Source organism: Palaemon carinicauda, chromosome 26, assembly GCF_036898095.1.
Source record: "Palaemon carinicauda isolate YSFRI2023 chromosome 26, ASM3689809v2, whole genome shotgun sequence".
Lineage (NCBI taxonomy): Eukaryota > Metazoa > Arthropoda > Malacostraca > Decapoda > Palaemonidae > Palaemon > Palaemon carinicauda.
Window position 1 is genome coordinate 58,951,658 of NC_090750.1, and position 25,506 is coordinate 58,977,163.

A 25,506-nucleotide genomic window follows, 5' to 3' on the forward strand; every position below is an offset into this window, starting at 1 on the left:
ACCGACCGATAATTGAAAACTATAACAATTAACATTACATTATTTTAAAAGCTATGGAAACTAATATAGACTATGATGTTGATGTATAACAAAACATATGGTTGAAAAGGTTATAAAATTACTAAATACATGAACATTAACTCTATAATCACAAATGCACTAGGATAGGCTAACTGCACTAGCATTAACTAGTTGTGATTTTTCAGTATATATACAATTCCACAGATCTAACTTACCTAGAACATTGGCCCTCGAGTTTTCATTTTCTCTGGTGTCTCGAACGATCTTTTCAGCCTCATCCTTGATAGCTTTCAGTTCTTCTTCATGTTTCGTTATCTTCATTAATGCACGATCTAATTTCCCCTGAGTTTCCTGATGGATATAAAAGTAGATTTCAATAATTTTACATACAACATTAGTTTTTCTTGCTTTAAATATGTATTGCATTCAAACTATTCCTTGAAAAATCTAAGTTGCTAAACGAAAATTTTTTTCGTACAATATTAGTTTTTCTTCCTTTAAACATGCATTGCATTCAAACTATTCCTTGAAAAATCTAAGTTCCTAAATAAATGATTTCTTCCATAAACCTAATTTTGCAGTCAACAAAATCCCAGACAACAGTCAATTGTTGAACAATAAAAAAAAGAGATAATTGGAAGCAATGCATATACACTATTGGATCCTCTGATTCATTTACCATCATAATTACGTGATTTAATCAGACCAATGTATCGGAATTTCCTATTATCATAATGTTGATTAGAAGGATTTGCTCTAGATTAAAATCCAAGTTATATTCAATAACTTTAACTTTTTTTAATATTTTGATTACTGAGAATTCGAAAAAGTTAAAAGACTCTAAATTTCCAGAACTGATTAATTTCCAAAGGTTGACATTTACAAATCAAGTTCCTTATATTATTTTGAAAAGATATAACTACCATTGAGGTTAAAAATTACTAGTTTGGAGATTATTTGTATTTCTCCTATCGGTACAAACCTTTAGCTATTTATTAGGGGTATTACTTTCACTTTTCCCTAAAGTAATACCCCTAATAAATAGCGTAAGTTTTGTATTCCAGTTACGTAACAAATCCCAAACGCGAGTAAATACCTTACCTTGTGAGCATCCATCTCTGATTTCAGCTTTGTCTGAGCCCATTTGATCTTGACTTCTCTGCTATTGACTTCTTCTTTTAATCTCTCTATTTCTCTTTGATTAAAATTGTTTTTTTGTACCTGAATGAAGATGTGATACCTATAAGCTTCAATAATAACATGATTCGCTGCAGATATTGTAAATAATATTGTGTTTACTTTTCATAAGCAATATACTTTATGCAATATGAAAATGCCATAAACATGTAATTATCTAGAATACAAAAAATACTAAATTTCACAATTAAACACGTGTAAAGTCTGTAAATCTTTTGGTAAATATTTGACTGTAGGAGATTGTAAGTACTATTTATTTTCATATGCAATATATTTTCTACAATATGGAAATGCAATAAACATGTAATTAGCTAGAGCATAAAAATGACAAATTCGAAGATAATTTGTATTTTTCCTAACCATACAAACCTTAGCTATTTACATTGGGTTTACCTTTTAGCGCAGCTGAAATGGCGAGCCATTAGAATTTAACGAGGGTGAATTACCCCCGCGCTAGTTAGCGGGGGGGGGGGGGGTTAGGGGAGTGGTAGCTAGCTACCCCTACCCCCTCCCCTCACACACAGGTGAATGCTCACTTTCACTTAGAGGTAGGACATGTCTTGGGGGACAGGGCTGGCGGGCAAATATGTGTAAATAGCTAAGGTTTGTATGGTTAGGAAAAATACAAATTATCTTCAAATTTGTCATTTGTTCCGTAACCGAAATACAAACCCCGCTATTTACATTGGGTGACTTACCCCTTAGGTAGGGTGGAAAGTCCCCAGCCATACTGGCTTTGGCTTTACACTGGGGACTCAGAATCCGAGTGAGCCGCACTCGAGAAAAGGAGTCCCTGCACCTCACAAGTTCCTTGCTCCGCAAGGAACCGTGTGGCCTACATAAGCTTGTGTGTGAAGGAAGAAGTGTGACCCGTCCTAGGCAGTTGACCTGGAGTTCCAGAAGGAACTCTGGGTTAGGACGTTCCCAATACCACCTCGTCAGGGTATGGGGGACGCGACAGTATTGACTCAATACTCGGAACACAAGGAAGCATGGTTTACCTGCAGAGGTTCGAGGTCAGCTATGCAGAGACCAGGATGCTGCTTCCCCGTAGAGGGGATGATGAAGAGAGAAATAAGGGCCAGACATACTTCTTTCGTTCATGCAGACTAAAACCTGATAACAATGCCCTCAACCTTCTGCTACCTGTCCAAAAAGGAGCCTGAGGTTAGACCAGCTGTTGTGTAGCCACCACAGAGCGATAGAAAACGTATCGAAACTCCTGTGGGTCACGCCCTGCAGGAAGCGGGCTACGAAGGTCATTAGACGCTTCCAGACTCCAGCTTGTAGCACCTGCGTCACAGAGTAGTATTACTCGAAGGCGAGGGACGTTGCGATGTATCCGACATCGTGCTGTAGGGCGACGTGACGGGGGAGGGTCTGGAGACAGGTCGAGATGAATGTCCTTGAGTCCGAGCTGAAGAGGTATACTGGTGACTCTCCCCCATGTCCTCCTTGTGCTCCCAAATCGGCTGCAACTGAGGACAACCTGCAGCTGTTCCCAAAGCTAACCTCTCGATTCATTAACTGGCAAGAAAGAGAAGGTTTTGGGACATCAGATACAGAATGGAGACTCAAAATCTTGAAGGAATTGGACCGAAGGGCCGGGACCCCAAGATTCTGAGTCTAGCCAACAACTCAGGAGCGAACCTGAATGTTGCCCCCCCCCTCTTCCTTTAGAAAGGGCGGAGTCGTACGAGACCAAGAAGATTGCTTACACACTGGCCGCGGCCAGAGTGAGCAGGAGACCCAAGACGGAATACAATCCGAGGCCTGTCGTAAAGGGTCTTGAGAAGATCTCTTAAGGGACTAAAAAGTCCGAGCCATGCTCCAAGTTGGAGGTCTCACTCCGACTAGGGCAGGGACGATCGTAGCTTCGCATGAGCGAGGAAAGATCCAGCGGGCAGGAAAAAGTTATTCCTTTAAGCCTGAAGGTCAGGGAAAGGCTGAGCGAAAGGCTTCATTGCCGAGAGCGGAAAGGAGTTTCCTCCCGCCGAAAGGCAATAAGACCTTTATTGCTGGAGAAGAGGCCTCAAGGGAAGAGGTATATCTCCCACGGCACCAACCACCGAAGACTCTTCACTTCGCCTGGAAGACCCCTGCGGATGACTATCGCAGATGACGCGACCTCCGTCCCGCGACTGTAGCGGGTTGTCTCTTCTTGAGGAGGAGGCGTAGTGTCCCCAGGCATAAAACCGAAGCGACGCCCTGGTTCGTGAAAGATGTTGCAGTGTGGTTGTTTGAGTAGTCTGTGCCGTGGGAGAAGCTCTCCCGGGAGTTCCGTCAGGGGAAGCAGAGGGTCCAGAAACCGTTCTGCGCATAGTCCCAGTGGAGCTCTCCCATTGAAGGTTGACAGACAACCTGGTCTTGTTGAGACCCATTCTCCACAGACAAAAAGGAGGGAAGACGCAGGCGTCGAAGTTGTCCCACCATCACCGGAATGCATCTTGCCAGAGTCTCGGGGTCTGAGACTGGGGGGAAGAACAGCGGAAGCTTGAGGTTCCAAGCTGTCGCGATCAGGTCCCCCAGACCAGGACTTGCTGGTTACTCAAGGCCAAAGACCCCCAGGTACACTCTCTCTACGAGGCTCTGCTCGGATAGTCGGAGAGAACATTCCTCTGCCTGGAATGAGAGAGCCGATGGTGGTATTGAGAGTATCTCAATCATCTCGGTATCTCTACTGTACTGCAAGATGTGAAGGTGTGAAAATGCGTCCCCTGCTAGTTAGAACACGCCAGAATCATGAAGTCGACGCGCACGGAGCGACTCGGCAGGAGCTGTAGGATCTGTAGAGGGGCCAGACTACGGCCCCTAAGCCTGCCTTAATGATGGAGAGGTATCCTTCAGGTCCTGACCATAGGCCTGGTCCGGAACATGCCCCCCCTCCTTTTTTTTGACGAGTCCGAGAACAGCATCAAGAATGTGGAGAAAGGACGAGAATATCCACTCCCATCAAGAGGTTCCATAGGTCAACACCCATTGTAGGTCTAATAGTTCCGCTGGTCCCATAGGGGCCAGGAAGTCCGGTTAATCGTTGCCTGAAACCACCGGAACTTGGACCGGCCCACATGGAACTTATCCTGAGGCGACTGTTCGGAACTATAGACGGGTCAATGAGGAAAGGAGAACAAGGAAACGTTCCCAGGTAGGGCTGAAAGCTCTGCTTGACTGAGAACAGGTACTGCGACTCTCCTCAGCCTTGCCACAGTCAACTGAAGGGAAGGCTCGGAGGAGGTAGCAACAGAATCTGGCGTCCCCAGGTGGTCACCCATCCAAGTACCGACCAGAACCGACGTTGCTTAACCTCGCTGGACGGACGAGAAGCGGGGTTTCCAACGTGGTAAGGCCGTTGACTCAATATCATGGCCAGATACTCCAGATGTTGAGGCAGAAGAGAGAAGGCTCATAGCAAAATACCATGAACCCACGCTCATGGTAAGCATCCGGAAGCTTGTCCCGGCGCTGAAGAAGGTCGAACCCGAGCCTACCGGAGTAGACCAGCCCTCCAAAAAGCGAAGGAGGCGGAAGCCTGCACCTGAGCGGCCATGAGGAAAGCAGGGAGAGTTCTCTGGGGAAAACAACCTGCGATGCCACGGCGGGATTGCCCCACTGCATCATAAGCAGGAATACCTGCAGTCTAGGCTGTATTCCACGAGCTCCCTGGAAGATGGATGGAATGGAAACTGAAAGTACCCGTCCTTCCGATCCAGGGTTTAAGGAGTCCTGTCGCCTCGTTACCACTCTGATCGATTCTGCTGTTCTACGCTGGACGAAGTTTGTTCGACAAACTTAATCAGGGCTGAGAGGTCGACTACGGAACTCCCGACTCAGATACTTCCTTACAAGAAAGGATCGACTGAAGAAGCCGGGGGTGAAGCCGTCGATGATCCTATGGAGGACCTTCTCCTAAGGTATGGATCATTCTGCCCAAACGGGCAACTCTTGCTGACCCTATGGCATAGAGGTTCAGAGACACTGAATTCGCTGACAGAGACGGCAGGCGCGATATCCTTGGCTGATCACAGAGATCGTGCGGGAATGGGCATCGGGAGGCTGTCATCCGGATGAGAAACCTTAAGCATCCTCCCAGCGAGAAACCTGCAAGGGGGGGGCCAATCCTAGAGTTCGTGAACTCTGCCACTCCCTTTAGGACTATGCCCCCCCCGGGGGAGCCTCCCGTGCCATCTGTTCCTGACAGGAGGAAACTGCAATTGGATACCTTGTCTCAGTTGTCGTAGCCGATAACTTAAGCCGATGTGGTTGACAGAAAAAGGCGCTGGAGCCCTGCAGTCTGGAAGAAAGCGCCTTGGAGGAGTGAAAACGGAAGTCGATTTCCTCCACACAGCCGCTGTCTAAGTCTCTGTCCTTGGGCACAAACAAACTCTCCTCAAGGATGAAAGGGTGTCTGAGGTTGTCGACATCCACGGATGAGTAACCCGAAAGGAAGCCCTCGGTCAGCGCGTCCAGATGGTCCAACATCGAGCTTGTCCGCAAGTTAGATACTTAACGACGAAACGCCAAGGTGCCTGAGCCCGAAAGGAGGAAAGTACCCATGATCTTCCTGTAGCTTCCTTGAACCAAACCTCGGGCCGTAACCGAGGAGGGAAAGGACCTGGTAAGCCCCCTACACGAGGTGGAGAAGAGGAAGGGGTAAGCAGTCACCCCTTGGCCGATGGAGAAATCTCGAACGGAAAGCCCCCCGCCAAAAATCCTTCCAGGGAATGACGGGGAAGGGCTAACCCAGGTTCTGGAAAGAGGAGTGTTGCTCAGACCTCCCTGAAGATTCTTCCTATTCTTGCAAGTGCCATGCTCTGCGTTTACGGGGTGAGGCCGTGTTCTGGAAATACGCTCCAGAAGAACTCCCCAGGGCTGGCCATGCTGCGAAAACCCCAATAGGAATCGTGGTCGCAATCAACCTGGAGCTCGCGCGATGGTTGAATCAATGATTTGCGCGTGGGCAAACGTGGAAGCGCCCATGCGCGGTCACGCAGGAACGCAAACGAGGGTGCGCGAAGGAGCGCAGAAGGAGGGCGAGCGCTGGTGGTCGGTGAGCGATAACCCATAGACGAGCAATGGATACTGCAAGAATCAAGCCGACGTTCGTGCGAAGGAACCCCGTCGGTTCGCGCGACGGAACCCCGTCGGTTCGCGCGACGGAACCCCGTCGGTTCGCGCGACGGAACCCCGTCGGTTCGCGCGACGGAACCCCGTCGGTTCGCGCGACGGAACCCCGTCGGTTCGCGCGACGGAACCCCGTCGGTTCGCGCGACGGAACACCGTCGGTTCGCGCGACGGAACACCGTCGAATCGCGCGACGGAACACCGTCAGTTCGCGCGATGGAATACCATTGGTTCGCGCGCAGGCGAACATTGGAGTGCATGTGCGCGGACGCGCAGGCGAACATTGGAGAGCATGTGCGCGGACGCGCATGCGAACATTGGAGAGCATGTGCGCGGGCGCGCAGGCGAGCGGTCGCGCGGGCGAGCGGTCGCGCGGGCGCGCAGGCGAGTGGGCGCGAGGGTGGGCAGGTGAATGAGCGCGTGTCCGAGGCGGCGAACGCAAGCGTTGGTGCGATGGCGAGGAAACGCGCTGCCGCGTGGGTGAGGAAGACCGCTGGCGATGTGGATCAACAGGCGATCGGTGGTGACCTGGTGAGCGCTGACGCGCAGGTGGGCGATGGCGCGTCGGCCAGCGATGGCGCGTTGGCGAGCGGTGGTGTGTTAACAAAACACTAGGGAGCAGATGAAGAATCGCGCGGGTGCGTAGGCGGTTGCCAACGCGAGAGAGAGTAGGGATGGTTAGCGCGCATCGCGCTAACAGAAGGCACGCAGGTGCATCAGGAAGGTGAGCGCTGAAGACAGCTGTTAATCAGGCGATCCTAGACGGTCAGAAAACCGCTGGCGCCCATTGGTGCGTGGCAAAGAAGGGCGCGCAGATGTGCGCTGGCAAATGAAGAAAGCTGGCGCACAGAAGGACAGAAGAAAAGGTGAGCGCTGGCGAGCAGGAGGAAGATCTACGGCGAGACTCAGCTACCGGAGATCGTAGTCCACAGCAGGCGAGCGCTAGATCGCTACTGATGGTGGTCAGGGGAACTGACACGCGTGGCGATCGTTGACGCGTAGGAGATCGCTGGCGAGCAGGTGAACGTTGACACGTCTAAGGTCGCTGGCGAGCTGATGATCGCTGACGAGCAGAAGGCAACGCGTGGAAGCCTGCGCATAGAAGAAGAGTCCTTGACCCAGACCTGAACCGAAGTTCTAGATCGCGAGGGCGAACGTGGGCGCACAGGGCGCGTAACAGGAACCAACAGGAACAGCAGAGATGATCATCATGAGAGCGCTGACGAACAGGAGAGCGCTGACGAACAGGAGAGCGCTGGCGAACAGGAGAGCGCTAGCGATCAGGAAGCGCTGATGAGCAGGAGAGCGCCTGTGCGCTAACACTGAGCAGGAGCAGGAGAGAACACAGCAGAAGGGCGCGCAGGGGAACCCTGACACGCAAGGGAAGAACCCCCGTGGGAGGCAATCCTTTGCCCCAAAGGGATCGTTGTCCGTCAGGAGACAGATGTCCATAGGAAGACCGTTGCCTGTCCGCCGGGAGACTGATGTCCGGTGGAAGACCGTTGTCCGTCGGGATGACCGTTGCCCGTCGGAAGACGAAATCAGACTGCTGTCCATTTGCACCAGGGCGGAAGATCAAGAAGAAGGAGTTGTAGGCTGCAAACGGAGATTCAAGAAGGTGCCTCTTAGCACCCTTATAGGGAGATGAGAGGCCCTTACGACGAGGCGGACGGTGAGCCTTACGGCGAAGGAGGCCAACAGCAACAGCAGCAGAAGAAACCTCCAAAGAGGAGTCTCTATAAGTGTACTCTCTCGCGAACGAAAGAGAAACACTTCGTAGAAGAGACTGGTCAGCCAGTGACCTAAAAGGAGCAATCCTCCGAAGAGGGGCTCCTGCAGTTGCCCAGCCCCTTGAGCGAAACTGCAGGTGTGACCGCTCAGCACCAAGAGCATAGTCGCACGAAAAAAAGGCAAGAGAAGAACCCTCCAAAAGGGGAAAAACTCAAGCCTGGACAGGAAAAACTTCCCTCGGAAGGAAAGTTACCCACACAAGGAGGCAAGCCTCCTGAGAGTTCTAAAATGAACTGGAGAGCTGTCAATCGTCACGGGAGTACTTCCAGTAGAAGGAGACACGCCCCTGACGAAAATCCAAAGGGGAGGCAGCAACAGCCGAATCCCCAGGCCTCCACAAGACAGCTCACACCGTTGCCATATTACAGAAATGAACTAGATCGGTAACTGTAAAAAAATAAAACAAAAGTCATTAGTACACATTCATTCCCCCGGGAAAGCTCCAAAGAGGAATCCCGAGGGAAAGGAAAGAAGAATTACACAACAGGCACGTGCCCTCACAACCACTTACACTCACGGAAGGAGAGCTGTAACCAAAACAGAATTATAACAATTATAATTATGAAACTATGTACAGTAGGGTCCCGAATTATGCGAGAATTTGGTCGATTAATGACCTCGTGTAAATGGAAAATCGCGAATTTCGAAACACACAACTAACAGAAATAATTCCATTGCGGCCATGGCAACCAGCAATTTGCCTATTCAAATGTGTTTACTACCCATTTCCAATACTTTCTTTGTACTATACTGTATTTCTTTATACAGTGAACCCTCGTTTATCGCGGTAGATAGGTTCCAGTCGCGGCCGCGATAGGTGAAAATCCGCGAAGTAGTGACACCATATTTACCTATTTATTCAACATGTATATTCAGACTTTTAAAACCTTCCCTTGTACGTAGTTCTGTTAACAAACTACCCTTTAATGTACAGAACACTTAATGCATGTACTACAGTACCCTAAACTAAAACAGGCACAAATATTAAAGGTGATTTTATATCATGCATTTCCTAAACACGCTAAAAAGCACGATAAAAAATGGCAACCAATGTTTTTATTACATTTATCTCTGATCATAATGAAGAAACAAACTGGAGGTAGAGCTTTGCTTATTACCCAGACATATTACCCATACTTTTCCCTTAGAACTACATCACATCTTCCTACTTTAGATATATATATATATATATATATATATATATATATATATATATATATATATATATATATATATATATATATACATATATATATATATATATATATATATATATATATATATATATATATATATATATATATATATGTGTGTGTGTGTGTGTGTGTATATATATATTTATATGTATACACATATACATACCTACATATATACATAAATACATGCATACATATATATATATATATATTACTGTATATATATGGGTTATGGAAAAAATCCGCGAAGTGGTGAATCCGCGATGGTCGAACCGCGAAGTAGCGAGGGTTCACTGTAATATCAAATTGTTTTTGTAAATAAATAAAACATTTAATATACTTTAAAGTTCTAATAACTTGAAAAATGGTTAAAATTACAACCAGGATAGGTGTAAACACCATATATTTCCCGTTATAGCACAACCCAAAATACAGACAAATTTTAATGTTTGTCATATCTATTGTATAATACAACGGGTGAATAGCAAAACCATCACTCTATAGACTAGCTTGTTGTATGATTGAAAATCCAGAATTATCAAAATAAAGGCGATTTTATATCATGCGTTTCCTAAACACGCCAAAAAGCACAATAAAAACGACAACCAATGTTTTGTTTACGTTTATCTCTGATCACAACGAAGAAACAGACGCATTTATACATCTGTGTTTTTGAATTGACAGCAATTTTACCAAGTATAGATTATATGTTGAATTTGTTATTACCAATGTTCTAATTATTTTTTATTAGAACTTTCAAATAAATTAAATGAATGCCATTTATGAAATGTTTTTCTTTATGATGCCGCCTGAAACGGAAACCTTCCATTTGTTTACGCTCCATCTTCGATCATAATAAACAAACGAATGCATTAAACACACATGATCTAAGTCATAACTAATGATATTACAAACATTTAGTAAACATTATGTTATCACAAATATTTTACTTACCGTATCCATATAAATTCCTAAATTCGTAGCAAAGCTGGAAATTTTTTTTTCCTTATGCGTTTAATCCACAATAGCAAACTGCCGCTAATGACAGAGTGATAACTTACGATAATTCTAAACTGTTACGAAAGATAATTGTCCTTTCCATATCCAAAATACTTTTCCTAACTTCAGTTATAAGTCAACTTGTAGGCTACCCACCTCAATTATGGATCCATATGCAAAAAAGGTAAAAGAAGAAAGTACTAGGCCTATTTTTAAAGTCACCGAAAAATTAGGTTACCGCTATAACGTTCGATGAGAGAGAGAGAGAGAGAGAGAGAGAGAGAGAGAGAGAGAGAGAGAGAGAGAGAGAGAGAGAGAGAGAGAGAGGGATGGTTTTAAAGTACTAAACAATAAATATGATAGGTTATAACACATTGGTGTTTATGTAATATTAACTGTATAGATGGTTTGAATAAGTTAAGAAATGGTGTAAACAATTCTTTGTTATTGTATTCGCGCGGAAGCTAGACATCAGCTGATGTGATCACAGCCAAAAGTAAAACAAAAATAAGTTAGCAATACTCGATTTTTAAAACACACCCGAAATTTTACAACATAAGTACATGTTTTATTATAGCGCAATTGACATTTAAAGAGTAAAAATTTTCTGGAATAGAATGGTGTTTCCTAAAAAATAGTGGTTTGCGGACGAAATCGGTTACCGTATTTTAAGCTATGATTGAAATGGATGTATACACGGTATAATTTTTTCGTTTTGTATTTAATTGACACTTCAAGAAAACCGATTTTGGTTTCTTCATCTATTTGTAAGTATTGTATAACGAGAGAGAGAGAGAGAGAGAGAGAGAGAGAGAGAGTGAGAGAGGAGAGAGAGAGAGAGAGAGAGAGAGAGAGAGAGAGAGAGAGAGAGAGAATCAGCTGTTGTAATTGAATGTCGTGTTTTTGTTTCGTGTACCCCCTGAAGCGAGGAATTGATCGCCACAACTAACAATATTCATGTTAATTTCATTCTTAAACTCAAGTTGCCATATGTGAACTATGGTTTTATTTCTTACGGAGAGAGAGAGAGAGAGAGAGAGAGAGAGAGAGAGAGAGAGAGAGATTTGATGGCAGAAATCTCTCTCTCTCTCTCTCTCTCTCTCTCTCTCTCTCTCTCTCTCTCTCTCTCTCTCTCTCTCTCTCTCTCTCTCTCTCTCTCTCTAGATTTTATTTTACCGTCTACTCTACAAAACCAATGTTTGCAAATCAAATGTATACTGTTTAAAATATGACAAAATATTGACGACTCGTTACCGAAGTTTAGGCTATTCACTGCCGATAAACGAACCCAGTCTACTCGTGAAAACCTTGAACGCCCAGAGGGAAAAATAAGGCTTTTAAATATACTGTACTAAACAAAAATAATGCTTTAATATACCATCATTAACACTACCATTACAATTATCGTAAGGTTGGAGAAAGATAAAGATTACCGAGAACGTAACCACATTTCTGTTTACATTTTGTCAGCTGGACTCGCACAGTTAACAGTTGATTTCATTGTTGATGTGGAATTTTATCCTTAAATAGGCTATTCATTATGAAATTATGTTAATGAAATGTAATGTTAATATTGTTTTGTAACATTTATTATAAATCACCGTATTAAGGGCTACCAATATACTTAAAAAGACAATAGATTTGATACATTTTGTAGTGCTTGATTCGCGAACTTTGAACAGCCTCGCAGATACAGAAAATTTATTTTTGAAAAATAGCGATCGTGGAAAAGGGGAATCGTGTAATTCGAACACGCTTAATTCGGGACCCTACTGTAATTATGTAATTAAAAATGAATGAACACTAAAGAAGGAACGAAAACCCCGAAAGGAATCGTTCTACAAGCTGAAAAATTAACAACTACAATTAGATTCATAAACTAATTGAGACAAAACGTACGGCGTAGCAACCCCCCCACACGGAAAGGAAGCTACGAGGGGCGTAGTAAAACGTAGTAAAAAGGGTGAACGACCTCAAGAGAGAGAGAGAGAGAAAGACCGAAGTCAAACTCGATCGCAACCCATAAAATTCCGCCGTGGTGGCCTAACTGCCGAGGACTCCACGGAGATATCGTACACTACACACACAACTCTGAAAAGGAAACTTACTGATTTCTATTCTCAAATATATACACAAACATGAAAACATGTTTACATATATATTGAGTAAAAGAAAAGTAAGCGATTAAGTAAAGACAAAACAAACAATGGCTGCCAAGAGAGGACCAAGACAAAGACGTCTGTCCCAGTCCGAGCCAAAAGTGAAAGTGAGCATTCACCTGTGTGTGAGGGGGGGGAGGGGTAGCTAGCTACCACTCCCCTACCCCCCCGCTAACTAGCGCGGGGGTAATACACCCTCGTTAAATTCTAATGGCTCGCCATTTCAGCTGCGCTAAAAGGTAAACCTAATGTAAATAGCGTGGTTTGTATTTCGGTTACGGAACAATATTAAATTGTACAATTCGATACCATTAGAGAGTGTAAATCTATTGGAAAACAACTGACTATTTTCCATACCTTTGTATCCAGAGTCTGGCACAACCGGGCCCTTTCTGACACCAGCGTCTTATTCTTATTTTGGAGCTGCTCTCTCTCTTTTTCCATATCCTTGAGTTTTTTCTCGATGACCTCTCTTTGCTTCCTTGCAACGATTACCTGAAAAACATTTGCATTGAGCAATATAAATAATGCCGAAGGAGCCAGTAACCATACAGTACAGTTCTGTATTGTCTTGTAACATTTGCCAACAAATTAGAATATAAAAAGTCTAAGTGAACAACCTCTAGTTAGTAATCATACAAAGTAATTAACGCTTTTACCCCCCATGGACGTACTGGTACGTTTCACAAAACTCATCCCTTTACCCCCATGGACGTACTGGTACGTCCTTGCAAAAAACTGCTATTTATATTATCTTTTGCATATTTTTGATAACTTTATGAGAAACTTCAGGCATTTTCCAAAAGGATGAGACTAACCTGACCTCTCTATGGTGAAAATTAAGGCTGTTAGAGCAATTTAAAAAATATTTATTGCAAAATGTGCTTGAAAAAAAAAAAAAAAAAAAAAAAAAAAAAAAAAAAAAAAAAAAAAAAAAAAAAAAAACGCCCGGGGGTTAAGGGTTGAAAGTTCCAAATAGCCTGGGGGTAAAAGGGTTAGGACATCAAGCATGCTTTAATACATAATGGAGACAATGCTTCAATGATTTTGCATCTTTTAAGACAAAAGGAGAATTACCTAATTGTAGTACCATAAAGGGAAAAAGGAGGAAAGGGGGGGATTATGCTCATTTTACTCGTTACAGTATCTTACAATTCACTGAAGTCTCAGATTTTTTAATGCAAAGGGATACCTTTAACTTTACTGTTGTTTCTGGCTCTGAATTCTGGTAAAAGAGCTATCCCAAGCTTGGTCATTTATCATTCATCATAAATAAAGAACAAAGACAATTTTCTTGTTTTATGTTGGCCTACATCAAGCTAGCCCAAACCTGGTCAATTATCATTTATAATAAATGATACAGACAATTTTCTAGTTTTATGTAGGCCTACACCAAGCTAGCCCAAGGAGTAATAAATCAAAAGCATTTTGTTATGAAATTTGGTCTGTGTGACTTCAAATCTTGCACAGTTTTAGATAAACCTAAGGTAGAAGGGACCATTCTATTGTAATCATCCGATTTTGCTCTCTCAGTAGGTCTGCTACAGTATTTAGGTTGCCTGGAATGAATTGCGTGGGAAGAACCATACTTTTGGCTACTATCCATGTTATGAGACCTTGCGCTATGCTATAAAATCCTCTGATCTGGTATCTCCTTGCTTTTTGACTCAAGCTAGCACTGTCAAGTTGTCCAAGAGGAGGGAAAGTAATTTCCCTTAGACTACAATCTTGCAAATCATCCACTCTCTTTCTATTGCTAATTGACCTCAGCAATAAATGTGAATTTGAGCATCCAGTGGGGAAAACTCCCAAAAGATGTTGACTTTCCAATGTCATTCTCAACCTAGACATTGTGTTTGTTAACAAAAATATGCTTGGGATTGGAAAACCTAAGCTGATACCTTGGCTCACCCTTTGCTTTGAATTTCACCAATCTAAAAGCTTGTCTTAATCTAATAGAGGCAGGGGAAGAAATGATTTAGAATCCAAGGTTATGTTCCAAAAACAATGTATAGGAAATTGGAGAGGGCTCATTCTCAACCTTAAATGTTGAATAAATCTCTCTAACAAAGTCATAGTCTCTGTGAGGTTCATCCACTTGTGAGCAGAGAAACTTGGCCTTCCAGTATTCTTCTGCAAGAATAACAAACATTTGGACTCTCCCCTCTAACGGAAAAGCCCGAAAAGGTATTGATGCTATCAATACCTTAATATGGACCCGCCCGAGAAGTAGTTCACTCGACTTCAGTGGAGGGTTGGATTTAAACCCAAAACAAGAATAAGAAACAAGAAGAAACAAATGTTAACATAAGACACATGAGTGACAAACATAGGCTATCTGAACCAAGAACAAATAGTAAATTTGGTGAAAGGGCTTTTAGCTACTGTGCGCCTAGACATTATAATAAACTGCCAACTGAAATGAAGGACCTAAAAGGAGCAATTAAATTTAAGAAGAAACTAAAGACATTACTTTTCACAAGATCATATGATTTGGAAGATGCTACAATCAAAGAATCGTCTAAGTTATGATGAAAATGTTTCGTTAGATGATTGATATGGACCCGCCCGAGAAGTAGTTCACTTGACTTCAGTGGAGGGTTGGATTTAAACCCAAAACAACAACAACAACAACAACAAATACACAATTGTCTGAGTCGGAGGCAAAGATATAACTTTACAAAATTTACTTTCACTTCAAAATTGCAATGGATATTGAGAAGAAGTTGTTTTCTCAGGAGGTATGTATGAGAAAGAGCTGAGAATTAACCAATCCTCCAGGTACATCAAGACTTAACACACAGCCAATCCTCTATAAGAGCCTTTGTTCTCAAGAATATCCCACTTATGTTTTGGTTCAGACATAGACATAAGATTACAACTGAAAGCTGTAATTGTATTAATGATAAACCCAAGATGCTACTTAGTAATAAAAACAGGCTAAAAAACCTATGCATGCTTTGAAAAGGCTACAGACATGTCTTGCTCTGAGGATACAATACTTGGAAGGCCCGGACCTCACTATTTGAAAATTCCCCCTTCAGTTAAATAACAGCAATGAATTCTGGGTTAAAATCCTTAGAATGACTGAAAAAGTAAAACTACCACAGCAATTTTCTAGCATATACAATCTGACATTTTTGCAGTAAAGCAGTATCCTCAATTCCATTAATTTTACTCGGCAATATAATCTCCTATAAGTTTTTGGTTTGTTAGCTGCCTTGGCTATGCCACATATTGAAAAAAAAAAGCTTTACACTAAAGTATTTCCGAGATACATTGTTGAGCATTCTAAAACATTCTTAAAGTAATCTTAAAAATTTATGCTTTAATGTAGCAATTATTACTGTACTATATCAATTACTATATTATGATAATCACAGTATAATAAAAAATTATACCCACATCATGAAATTGAATATATTGTGAAACAAAGAATAACAAGTCATTAGCATAGCTTCCTAATGAAGAATCAACACTGAAGTCTGTGTGCTATAGGTAGTTTATAAAATCTAAGTATACCGCGCTCACCTCTCTCTCAGACGTAGCATACTTGATGACCATCGACTCCTTATCTTTGTTTGCCGCTTCATACTGCTGAGTCATGCGCTCCAGGCGTGTTGTTAGGTCAGACCGGATCTTAACATTTTCGGCCATGTAATCATTTTCCGCTTGCTGCAGCTTTGTTTGCCAATTGCAGATATCTGCCTGAGCCTAAAAGATAGAAGGATTCCTGATCTATAAAAATCTCCAAAAGGTCTTGAATAAGTTTGCAAAATGCATGCCGAACAATAACAAAATATCATAACATTGAAATAAAAGTTATTCCTTTACCTTACTCGAAATTAATTCTGAAACTACATATAACACCACTGAATCTGCAAAGTAGTAAATAAGCTCGAAAAGTTCAAATGTAGTGTGTTCACCTTTATCCAGTCATATCTAAAAATTCACAGGGGTCAGGTAACAGAGACCACTGCAAAATATGAAAATTGGTCCCCTAGGATAAAATAACTCATCACGACCCTTCATTAACTGAACACTGGTTCGACGCAGTCAAAAACACTCTAAATAACCCACTACTGTACAGTACATTATTTTCAGGTAGTTTACTCAATGCATTGTAGTGTATGTTACTGTAATTACCGTATACAGTACAGCACACGCCTATTATTACACCTTTTCTTTAATAAACTCCTGAATATCTATATCACAAAGTAAACTACTGTAGTAATAACTATAAAGATATCAAATTACATTCTCATTTCAAGCACTGCAATGAAAATGAATAAGAAACAAAACTGTCTGCTTGGTTGTGTGCGGACACTGCGAACTTACCTGAGCTAATGACTTTTCAAGTGTTTCAATCTGTAGTCTATAAACTTCAGGAGAATTATCTGCTTGCAAACGATCAACGTCATTTTCCAATCTGATGATATAAACAAGTTATATTTTTACATAAAAGCCAAAATAATTCACAGAAGTATCTGCGTTAGTAAATAAATTTTATTACTATTATTATCATTATTATAATTATTATTATTATTATTAATTGCTAAGCTACAACCCTAGTTGGAAAGCAGAATGCTATAAGCCCAGGGGCTCCAACAAGGAAAATAGCCCAGTAAGGAAAGGAAAAAAATAAATAATTCAAGAATAATATTAAAATAAATATCTCCTATGTAAACTATAAAAACTTTATCAAAACATGAAGAAGAGAAATCAAATAGAATAGTGTGCCCGAGTGTACCCTCAAGCAAGAGAACTCTAAGCCAAGATAGTGGAAGACTATGGTACAGAGGCTATGGCACTACCCAAGACTAGAGAACAATGGTTTGATTTTGGAGTGTCCTTCTCCTCGAAGAGCTGCTTACCATAGCTAAAGTGTCTCTTCTACCCTTACTAAGAGCAAAGTAGCCACTGAACAATTACATTGCAGTAGTTAACCCCTTGGGTGAAGAAGAATTGTTTGGTAATCTCAATGTTACCAGGTGAATGAGGACAGAGGAGAATCTGTAAAGAATATGCCAGACTATTCGGTGTATGTGTAGGCAAAGGGAAAGTGAACCGTAACCAGAGAGAAGGATCCAATATACAGTAGTTGTTGTTGCTGTATAACCCATTAACAAAAGAAATGACAACCGATCAATACTGTGAGCCGAGAATACTTTACCAGCATCTTTGCTCACTTTGTTTTTAAACCAAATATACATCTGATTAAATTTCAGTCCCACAAAAAAATACTTATATCAAGAAGCGGCTTACATGTCTTACTAACGAACAGATGGTTTTGTAAACTAGTTTTATAGCAGAGTTTTCTTCCTATGAGGAGATCAGAATTTAAAATCTGGATCCCTTTGGAATGCTACTATTAGAAAGAATGACTAAGGAAGGAAAAATTTGAAGTTTTACATTTGTATTACTCTTCAACATACAGTAGACCAATTTGTTAAAATATTTTCTTTTCCTGTAAACAATAACTTTATAGTAGTTACTTTCATTGGTGTTAACAAGTTTAATCAAATCAACAATCTCTTCTTGTCTTAGCAATAATTTACAACTATAAAAGGTCAATTTTATAAACTACCAAACTATTACTTGAATAAAGATGAACTGTTATTTGGTAGGAGACAACTGTTAGATTATCAAGTCCCTTCAAAATATGTTATTTTTATAATAAAATAAATTTTTGAATATACTTACCCGGTGATTATATAAGCTGCAGCTCTGCTGCTCGACAGAAAACTCTACGTTAAAAATCCGCCAGCGATCGCTATGCAGGTAGGGGGTGTACTTCAACAGCGCCATCTGTCGTGCAGGTACTCAGTACTCATTGTAAACAAAGAACTCAATTTTCTCCTCGGTCCACTGCGTCTCTATTGGGGAGGAAGGGAGGGTCCTTTAATATATAATCACCGGGTAAGTATATTCAAAAATTTATTTTATTATAAAAATAAAATTTTTCAATATTTAACTTAGCCGGTGATTATATAAGCTGATTCACACCCAGGGGGGTGGGTAGAGACCAGCAATAAATGTTTACATTATTATGAGCTAAGTATTTTTTATTTCATTTTAGCAGTTATCAAAATAACAAACACAAAATAAATAAGTACCTGGTAAGGAAGTCGACTTGAACAATTACTCTGCCTTTTTAATTACGTCTTCCTTACGGAGCCTCGCGATCCTCTTAGGATGCTGAGCGACCCCTAGGAGCTGAAGTATCAAGGGTTGCAACCCATACTACAGGACCTCATCAAAACCTCTAATCTAGGCGCTTCTCAAGAAAAGAATTTGACCACCCGCCAAATCAACCAGGATGCGAAAGGCTTCTTAGCCTTCCGGACAACCCAAAAACAACAATAAAAATATTTCAAGAGAAAGATTAAAAAGGTTATGGAATTAGAGGAATGTAGTGGTTGAGCCCTCACCCACTACTGCACTCGCTGCTACGAATGGTCCCAGGGTGTAGCAGTTCTCGTAAAGAGACTGGACATCTTTAAGATAAAAAGACGCGAACACTGACTTGCTTCTCCAATAGGTTGCGTCCATTATGCTTCGCAGAGATCTATTTTGTTTAAAGGCCACTGAAGTTGCGACAGCTCTAACTTCATGTGTCCTTACCTTCAGCAAAGCTTGGTCTTCCTCACTCAGATGGGAATGAGCTTCTCGTATTAACAGTCTGATAAAATAGGATAAGGCATTCTTTGACATAGGCAAAGATGGTTTCTTAACAGAACACCATAAAGCTTCTGATTGTCCTCGTAAAGGTTTAGTTCGTCTTAAATAGAACTTAAGAGCTCTAACAGGGCATAAGACTCTTTCTAGTTCATTTCCAACCATATTTGATAGGCTTGGAATATCGAACGATTTCGGCCAAGGACGAGAAGGTAGCTCGTTTTTGGCTAGAAAACCAAGTTGTAAAGAACATGTAGCCGTTTCAGATGAAAATCCGATGTTCCTGCTGAAGGCGTGAATCTCACTGACTCTTTTAGCTGTGGCTAAGCAAACCAGGAAAAGAGTCTTTAAAGTGAGATCTTTAAAGGAGGCTGATTGTAGTGGCTCGAACCTTTCTGACATTAAGAATCTTAGTACCACGTCTAAATTCCAACCAGGTGTAGCCAAACGACGCTCCTTCGTGGTCTCAAAAGACTTAAGGAGGTCCTGTAGATCTTTGTTGTTGGAAAGATCTAAGCCTCTGTGACGGAAGACTGATGCCAACATGCTTCTGTAACCCTTGATAGTGGGAGCTGAAAGAGATCTTTCTTTCCTCAGGTATAAAAGGAAGTCAGCTATTTGAGTTACAGAGGTACTGGTCGAGGATACTGATACTGACTTGCACCAGTTTCGGAAGACTTCCCACTTCGACTGGTAGACTCTAAGAGTGGATGTCCTCCTTGCTCTAGCAATCGCCCTGGCTGCCTCCTTCGAAAAGCCTCTAGTTCTCGAGAGTCTTTCGATAGTCTGAAGGCAGTCAGACGAAGAGCGTGGAGGCCTTGGTGTACCTTCTTTACGTGTGGCTGACGTAGAAGGTCCACCCTTAGAGGAAGAGTTCTGGGAACGTCCACTAGCCATCGAAGTACCTCGGTGAACCATTCTCTCGCGGGCCAGAGGGGAGCAACTAACGTCAACCTTGTCCCTTCGTGAGAGGCGAACTTCTGCAGTACCTTGTTGACAATCTTGAACGGGGGGAATGCATATAGGTCTAGATGTGACCAATCCAGTAGAAAGGCATCTATATGAACTGCTGCTGGGTCCGGGATTGGTGAGCAATATATTGGGAGCCTCTTGGTCATCGAGGTTGCGAAGAGATCTATGGTAGGCTGGCCCCATGTGGCCCACAGTCTCTTGCACACATCCTTGTGTAGGGTCCATTCTGTTGGAATGATTTGTCCATTTCGACTGAGGCAATCTCCCATGACATTCAAGTTGCCTTGGATGAACCTCGTTACTAGAGAAATGTTTAGATCTTTTGACCAGGTGAGGAGGTCCCTTGCGATCTCGTACAACGTCATAGAGTAGGTCCCTCCTTGCTTGGAGATGTACGCCAAAGCCGTGGTGTTGTCCGAGTTCACCTCCACCACTTTGCCTTGAAGGAGAGACTTGAAGCTTTTCAAGGCCAGATGAACTGCCAGTAGCTCCTTGCAGTTGATATGCAATGTTCTTTGACTCGAGTTCCAAGTTCCCGAGCATTCCCGACCGTCTAATGTCGCGCCCCAGCCCGTGTCCGATGCGTACGAGAAGAGAACGTGGTTGGGAGTCTGAACAGCCAGGGGCAGACCCTCTCTGAGGCTGATACTGTCCTTCCACCAAGTCAGGGAAGACTTCATCTTCTCGGAAATGGGGATCGAGACCGCTTCTAGCGTCTTGTCCTTTTTCCAGTAAACAGCTAGGTGATATTGAAGAGGACGGAGGTGTAGTCTTCCTAACGAAACGAACTGTTCCAGGGATAATAGCGTCCCTATCAGACTCATCCACTGTCTGACTGAACATCGTTCCTTCTTCAGCATGTTCTGGATGCATAAGTGGGCTTGACTTGTTCTGGGGGCCGACGGAAAAGCCCGAAAAGCTTGACTGTGAATCTCCATCCCTAAATACACAATAGTTTGGGATGGGACCAGTTGAGACTTTTCCATATTGACCAGGAGACCCAATTCCTTGGTCAGATCTAGAGTCCACTTTAGATCCTTCAGACAGCGACGACTGGAAGAAGCTCTTAGAAGCCAGCCGTCCAAATAGAGGGAGGCTCTGATGTCCGCTAAATGAAGGAATTTGGCTATATTCCTCATCAGCCTCGTAAACACAAGAGGAGCTGTGCTTAGGCCAAAGCACAGGGCTTGAAACTGGTAGACAACCTTTTCGTAAACGAATCTCAGAAAAGGTTGGGAGTCTGGGTGGATGGGGACGTGAAAGTATGCGTCCCTTAGGTCTAAAGAGACCATCCAGTCTTCCTTTCTGACCGCTGCTAGAACGGACTTTGTGGTCTCCATGGCGAACGTCTGCTTTGTGACAAAGACATTCAGCGCACTGACGTCTAGCACCGGCCTCCACCCTCCTGTCTTCTTTACCACTAAGAAGAGACGGTTGTAGAAGCCCGGGGATTGATGGTCCAGGACTTTGACTACCGCTCCCTTTTCTAGCAAGAGAGACACCTCCTGTTTCAATGCTCGTCTCTTGTCTTCCTCTCTGTACCTGGGAGAGAGATCGATGGGAGACGTTGCTAGAGGGGGTTTTCGTACAAACGGGATCTTGTACCCCTCTCTGAGCAACTTCACAGATTGTGCATCTGCGCCTCTCTTCTCCCAGGTCTGCCAGAAGTTCTTGAGTCTGGCTCCCACTGCTGTCTGAAGAAGGTGGCAGTCAGACTCTGCCTTTAAAGGACTTGGTTCCTTTCTTCTTCCCACGTCTCCCTTCGGCACGAGCACCTCCTCTGCTGGAGGCTCTGCCACGAAAGGGCGGAATAAATCTGGACACTGGAGTGTCCATCCTGGGTCTTGACAAGGTAGGCAAAGGGGTGGCTTTGCGGGCAGAGGACGCAACCAGGTCATGGGTGTCCTTCTGAATCAAAGAAGCAGCAATCTCCTTAATCAAGTCCTCTGGAAAAAGGCACTTAGAGAGAGGAGCAAACAGAAGTTCTGATCTTTGACACGGTGTCACTCCAGCTGACAGGAAAGAGCAAAGGTTCTCACGCTTCTTGAGGACCCCGGATACGAACGAAGCAGCAAGCTCACTAGATCCGTCACGTATGGCCTTGTCCATGCAGGACATGATGAGCAAGGAAGATTCCTTGTCAGAAGGGGAGATCTTCCTGCTCAAACCCAGACACCAGTCCAAAAAGTTGAAGACCTCGAAGGCTCTAAATACTCCTTTCAACAGATGGTCTAGGTCCGAAGGTGACCAGCATATCTTAGAGCGTCTCATGGCTAGCCTGCGGGGAGAGTCTACAAGACTTGAGAAGTCGCCCTGGGCAGAGGCAGGAACTCCCAAGCCGAGAACTTCTCCCGTGGCATACCAGACGCTCGATCTGGAAGAGAGTTTAGCAGGGGGAAACGTAAAGGCTGTCTTCCCTAGACTCTTCTTGGACTGCATCCAATCTCCTAAAACTCGTAAAGCTCTCTTGGACGAGCGTGCGAGGACGAGTTTCGTAAAGGCAGGCGAGGATGACTGCGTACCTAACGCAAACTCTGACGGAGGAGAGCGTGGAGCCACAGACACAAACTGGTCCGGATACATCTCTTTGAACAGAGCAAGAACTTTTCTAAAGTCCAAAGAGGGTTGCGTGGTCTTGGGTTCATCAAGGTCCGAATATGGTTCATCAACGTGTGCCGCATCGTCATCATCAGAGAGTCCATCATCCGAGAATTGAGGAGGAAGCGGCAAAGGAGTAGGTATCGGCTGGTCAGCTGAGTCCGGTCGCACGGGTGCACGCGTGACTGAACCGGACGCAACGTCATGGAACTGTTGCCCAGTCTGGGAGCTGGCAACAACCATAGCAGCGCGGGGACGCACAGCGTCTACTCCAGACTGTCTAGTCTGATGTGGGCGAGCAGAGGCAACCACACTGGGTTGCGGAGGTAGACGCACCGCGTCAAAACAAAACAACTTTGACGGTTGTTGTACCTCGCGAACGTCAACGGAAGGTTCCGTGCGTCGCTGAACGTCAACATGCGGCTGGCAGGGTACACTGGAACGCATGGGTGGCGGGACTCTCTCAGCTGGAGTGCGCAAGAAGGTTGCCTCAGCGTCCACAGGACGCACAACCGTGGTTGGTTGTAGGCAAGAGGTTGGTGCAGCATCAACCTTCTCCGCACGAAAGTCCTGCATCAGAGACGTTAACTGATACTGCATGGTCTGCAGCAAAGACCACTTAGGGTCTACAGGAGCAGGTGCGGCGACAGACGGTGTGACTGCCTGAGGCGGTACCGCTTTGCCTCTCTTAGGAGGTGAGCAGTCATCGGAAGACTGCAGCGAGTCCGAACTGACCCAGTGGCTACAACTGGGCCGTTGGACTTGCGCAGAAGGGACCGACTTGCGCTTAAGAGGTCGTGAGACCTTGGTCCATGGTTTCTTGCGAGAAACCTCTTCCGCAGACGAGGAATAAATGGGCTCTCTCGTCTCTGTGTGGGTGGGGCGATCTTGGGTAGATACGCCCGAAACCACGGAGGGAACGTCTGTTCGCTGATTAAAGCCTCTCGAACCCTTTGGTCGTACGACATTGCTTCTCCCCTGGACTTGGGAGCTTGCAAGAGGTCCCGGACTAGGAGGACGACAGGCACGAACAGACGAACCCTCAAGCGCAACACTATCCACAACACTATCACTCACTTTATCACTTCCCACTGCACTCTTACGCTTCAGCTCCTTGACGTCCGCCATGAGCTGGTTACGGTCACTAGCCAAGGACTCGACTCTCTCACCCAGAGCTTGGATGGCACGCATCATATCTGCCATCGAAGGTTCCTGAGTGCCAGAAGGGGGATTAGGAGCAACCACTACAGGGGAAGGAATAGGTTGTGGGGCATGAGTAGAGGAAAAATCAACGGAACGAGATGAACTTCTCCTGACTCTATCTCTCTCTAGCCTATGTGTATATTTCTGGAATTCGATAAAATCGAATTCCGAAAGCCCAACGCATTCCTCACATCGATCTTCCAATTGACAGGTTTTATCCCGACAATTGGAACAAACGGTGTGAGGATCGATAGAGGCCTTCGGAAGACGCCTTGAACAGTCCCTAGCATTACACTTCCTGAATTTAGGGACTTGAGAAAGGTCAGCCATTTTGAATTGGTCAAAGGGGAATTCAAAAACTATCCAAAGTCATCAACAAATAATCCGATATCAAAAAAAGAATGCAAGGATTTATTGAAGAGAAAGCCTGCACAGCGAAAGCTCAAAACTAGAAACGTGTACTTCACCAAATAGTTGTGAAAACCAATCCAGTTAGCAACAGCGAATTAGTAGGTCTTGCCGGTGGCACGACAGAGAGAAAATTGAGTTCTTTGTTTACAATGAGTACTGAGTACCTGCACGACAGATGGCGCTGTTGAAGTACACCCCCTACCTGCATAGCGATCGCTGGCGGATTTTTAACGTAGAGTTTTCTGTCGAGCAGCAGAGCTGCAGCTTATATAATCACCGGCTAAGTTAAATATTGAAAAAACTTATTTTAAGGAAACAAGGTAATTCAAGATATTTAAACTGTTTTGTTAAAACAAAATATAATATAGCCTAATTTCATTGTCAGTGACATCCAAGCAATTTGATTCTTTGACCAAACAAATTTCATCTTCTGGTTGGCAGCTTTCTGCATATGATTCTCTGATCCTCGGGTTTCAAGCAGGATTGAACCTCATGTTTTGCATCAAACCTACTGGTAAGATCTATATCCTTTCTCGAATATTGTTGACCGAATTTTACAATACTTAATTCTTCCACTATTTAATAATCTTTGCATGCAATCCTTCACAATGGTAGTTTCTCCTGTGATAAGTGGATATTAGTAAGGATTCCGTACATTTCGCAAGAGAAGATTTTAATCCTCGTCTGGATGATTTCTAGTGCTATTTGATAGTTCATAGAGATTTTAATAAGGAAGTAAAACAACTTGGGTAAGCTTAACCTTCACTAAATAAACTGTACCAGAGAATGATTTATAAAAGGACATTAAAATAAGGATGGTAAGAAAAGTGTTCTTTACATTAAGGACTTGAAAATTCTAATGAAGTTGATGAATCCATCACATAAAAGTACATGTACCATAAAGTGTCATGGTGTAATACTGTACGTAAATTCCTCAAAAATGACAAAATAATATACTATTTGAAAGATTCTACTTAAAATTCAAATATGACAAACTTATAACAGAGTTTGTGTTTTTCCTAACATAAAAACCCAAATTCTTTACTATAGGAGATATTCTAGCGCGAGCTGGAAAATACGGCATAAAACCTTAACAAGGTCGTTAACGACCGGGCCGGTATTTATCCCCCTGTTGGGGGTCGGGGACTTCCGGCCGGTAG

At 43.5% G+C, this 25,506-nt stretch overlaps 1 protein-coding gene and 1 pseudogene across 2 annotated transcripts in view; both read right to left on the reverse strand.

Moving 5' to 3' along the window:
- The window catches only part of Golgin104 (Golgin 104), a 125,401-nt gene that overhangs the window by 90,691 nt on the left and 9,204 nt on the right, over nt 1–25,506 (reverse strand). For both annotated transcript variants that reach the window (XM_068349605.1, XM_068349606.1), the window contains exons 3-7: nt 16,823–16,913; nt 16,016–16,198; nt 12,842–12,979; nt 1,123–1,242; nt 237–372 (exon numbers count right to left, since the gene is read on the reverse strand). In XM_068349605.1, the coding sequence (XP_068205706.1) occupies nt 237–372; nt 1,123–1,242; nt 12,842–12,979; nt 16,016–16,198; nt 16,823–16,913 (668 nt within the window). The remainder of the gene's footprint in view (nt 1–236; nt 373–1,122; nt 1,243–12,841; nt 12,980–16,015; nt 16,199–16,822; nt 16,914–25,506) is intronic.
- On the reverse strand, nt 4,454–4,572 carry LOC137620374 (5S ribosomal RNA; annotated as a pseudogene).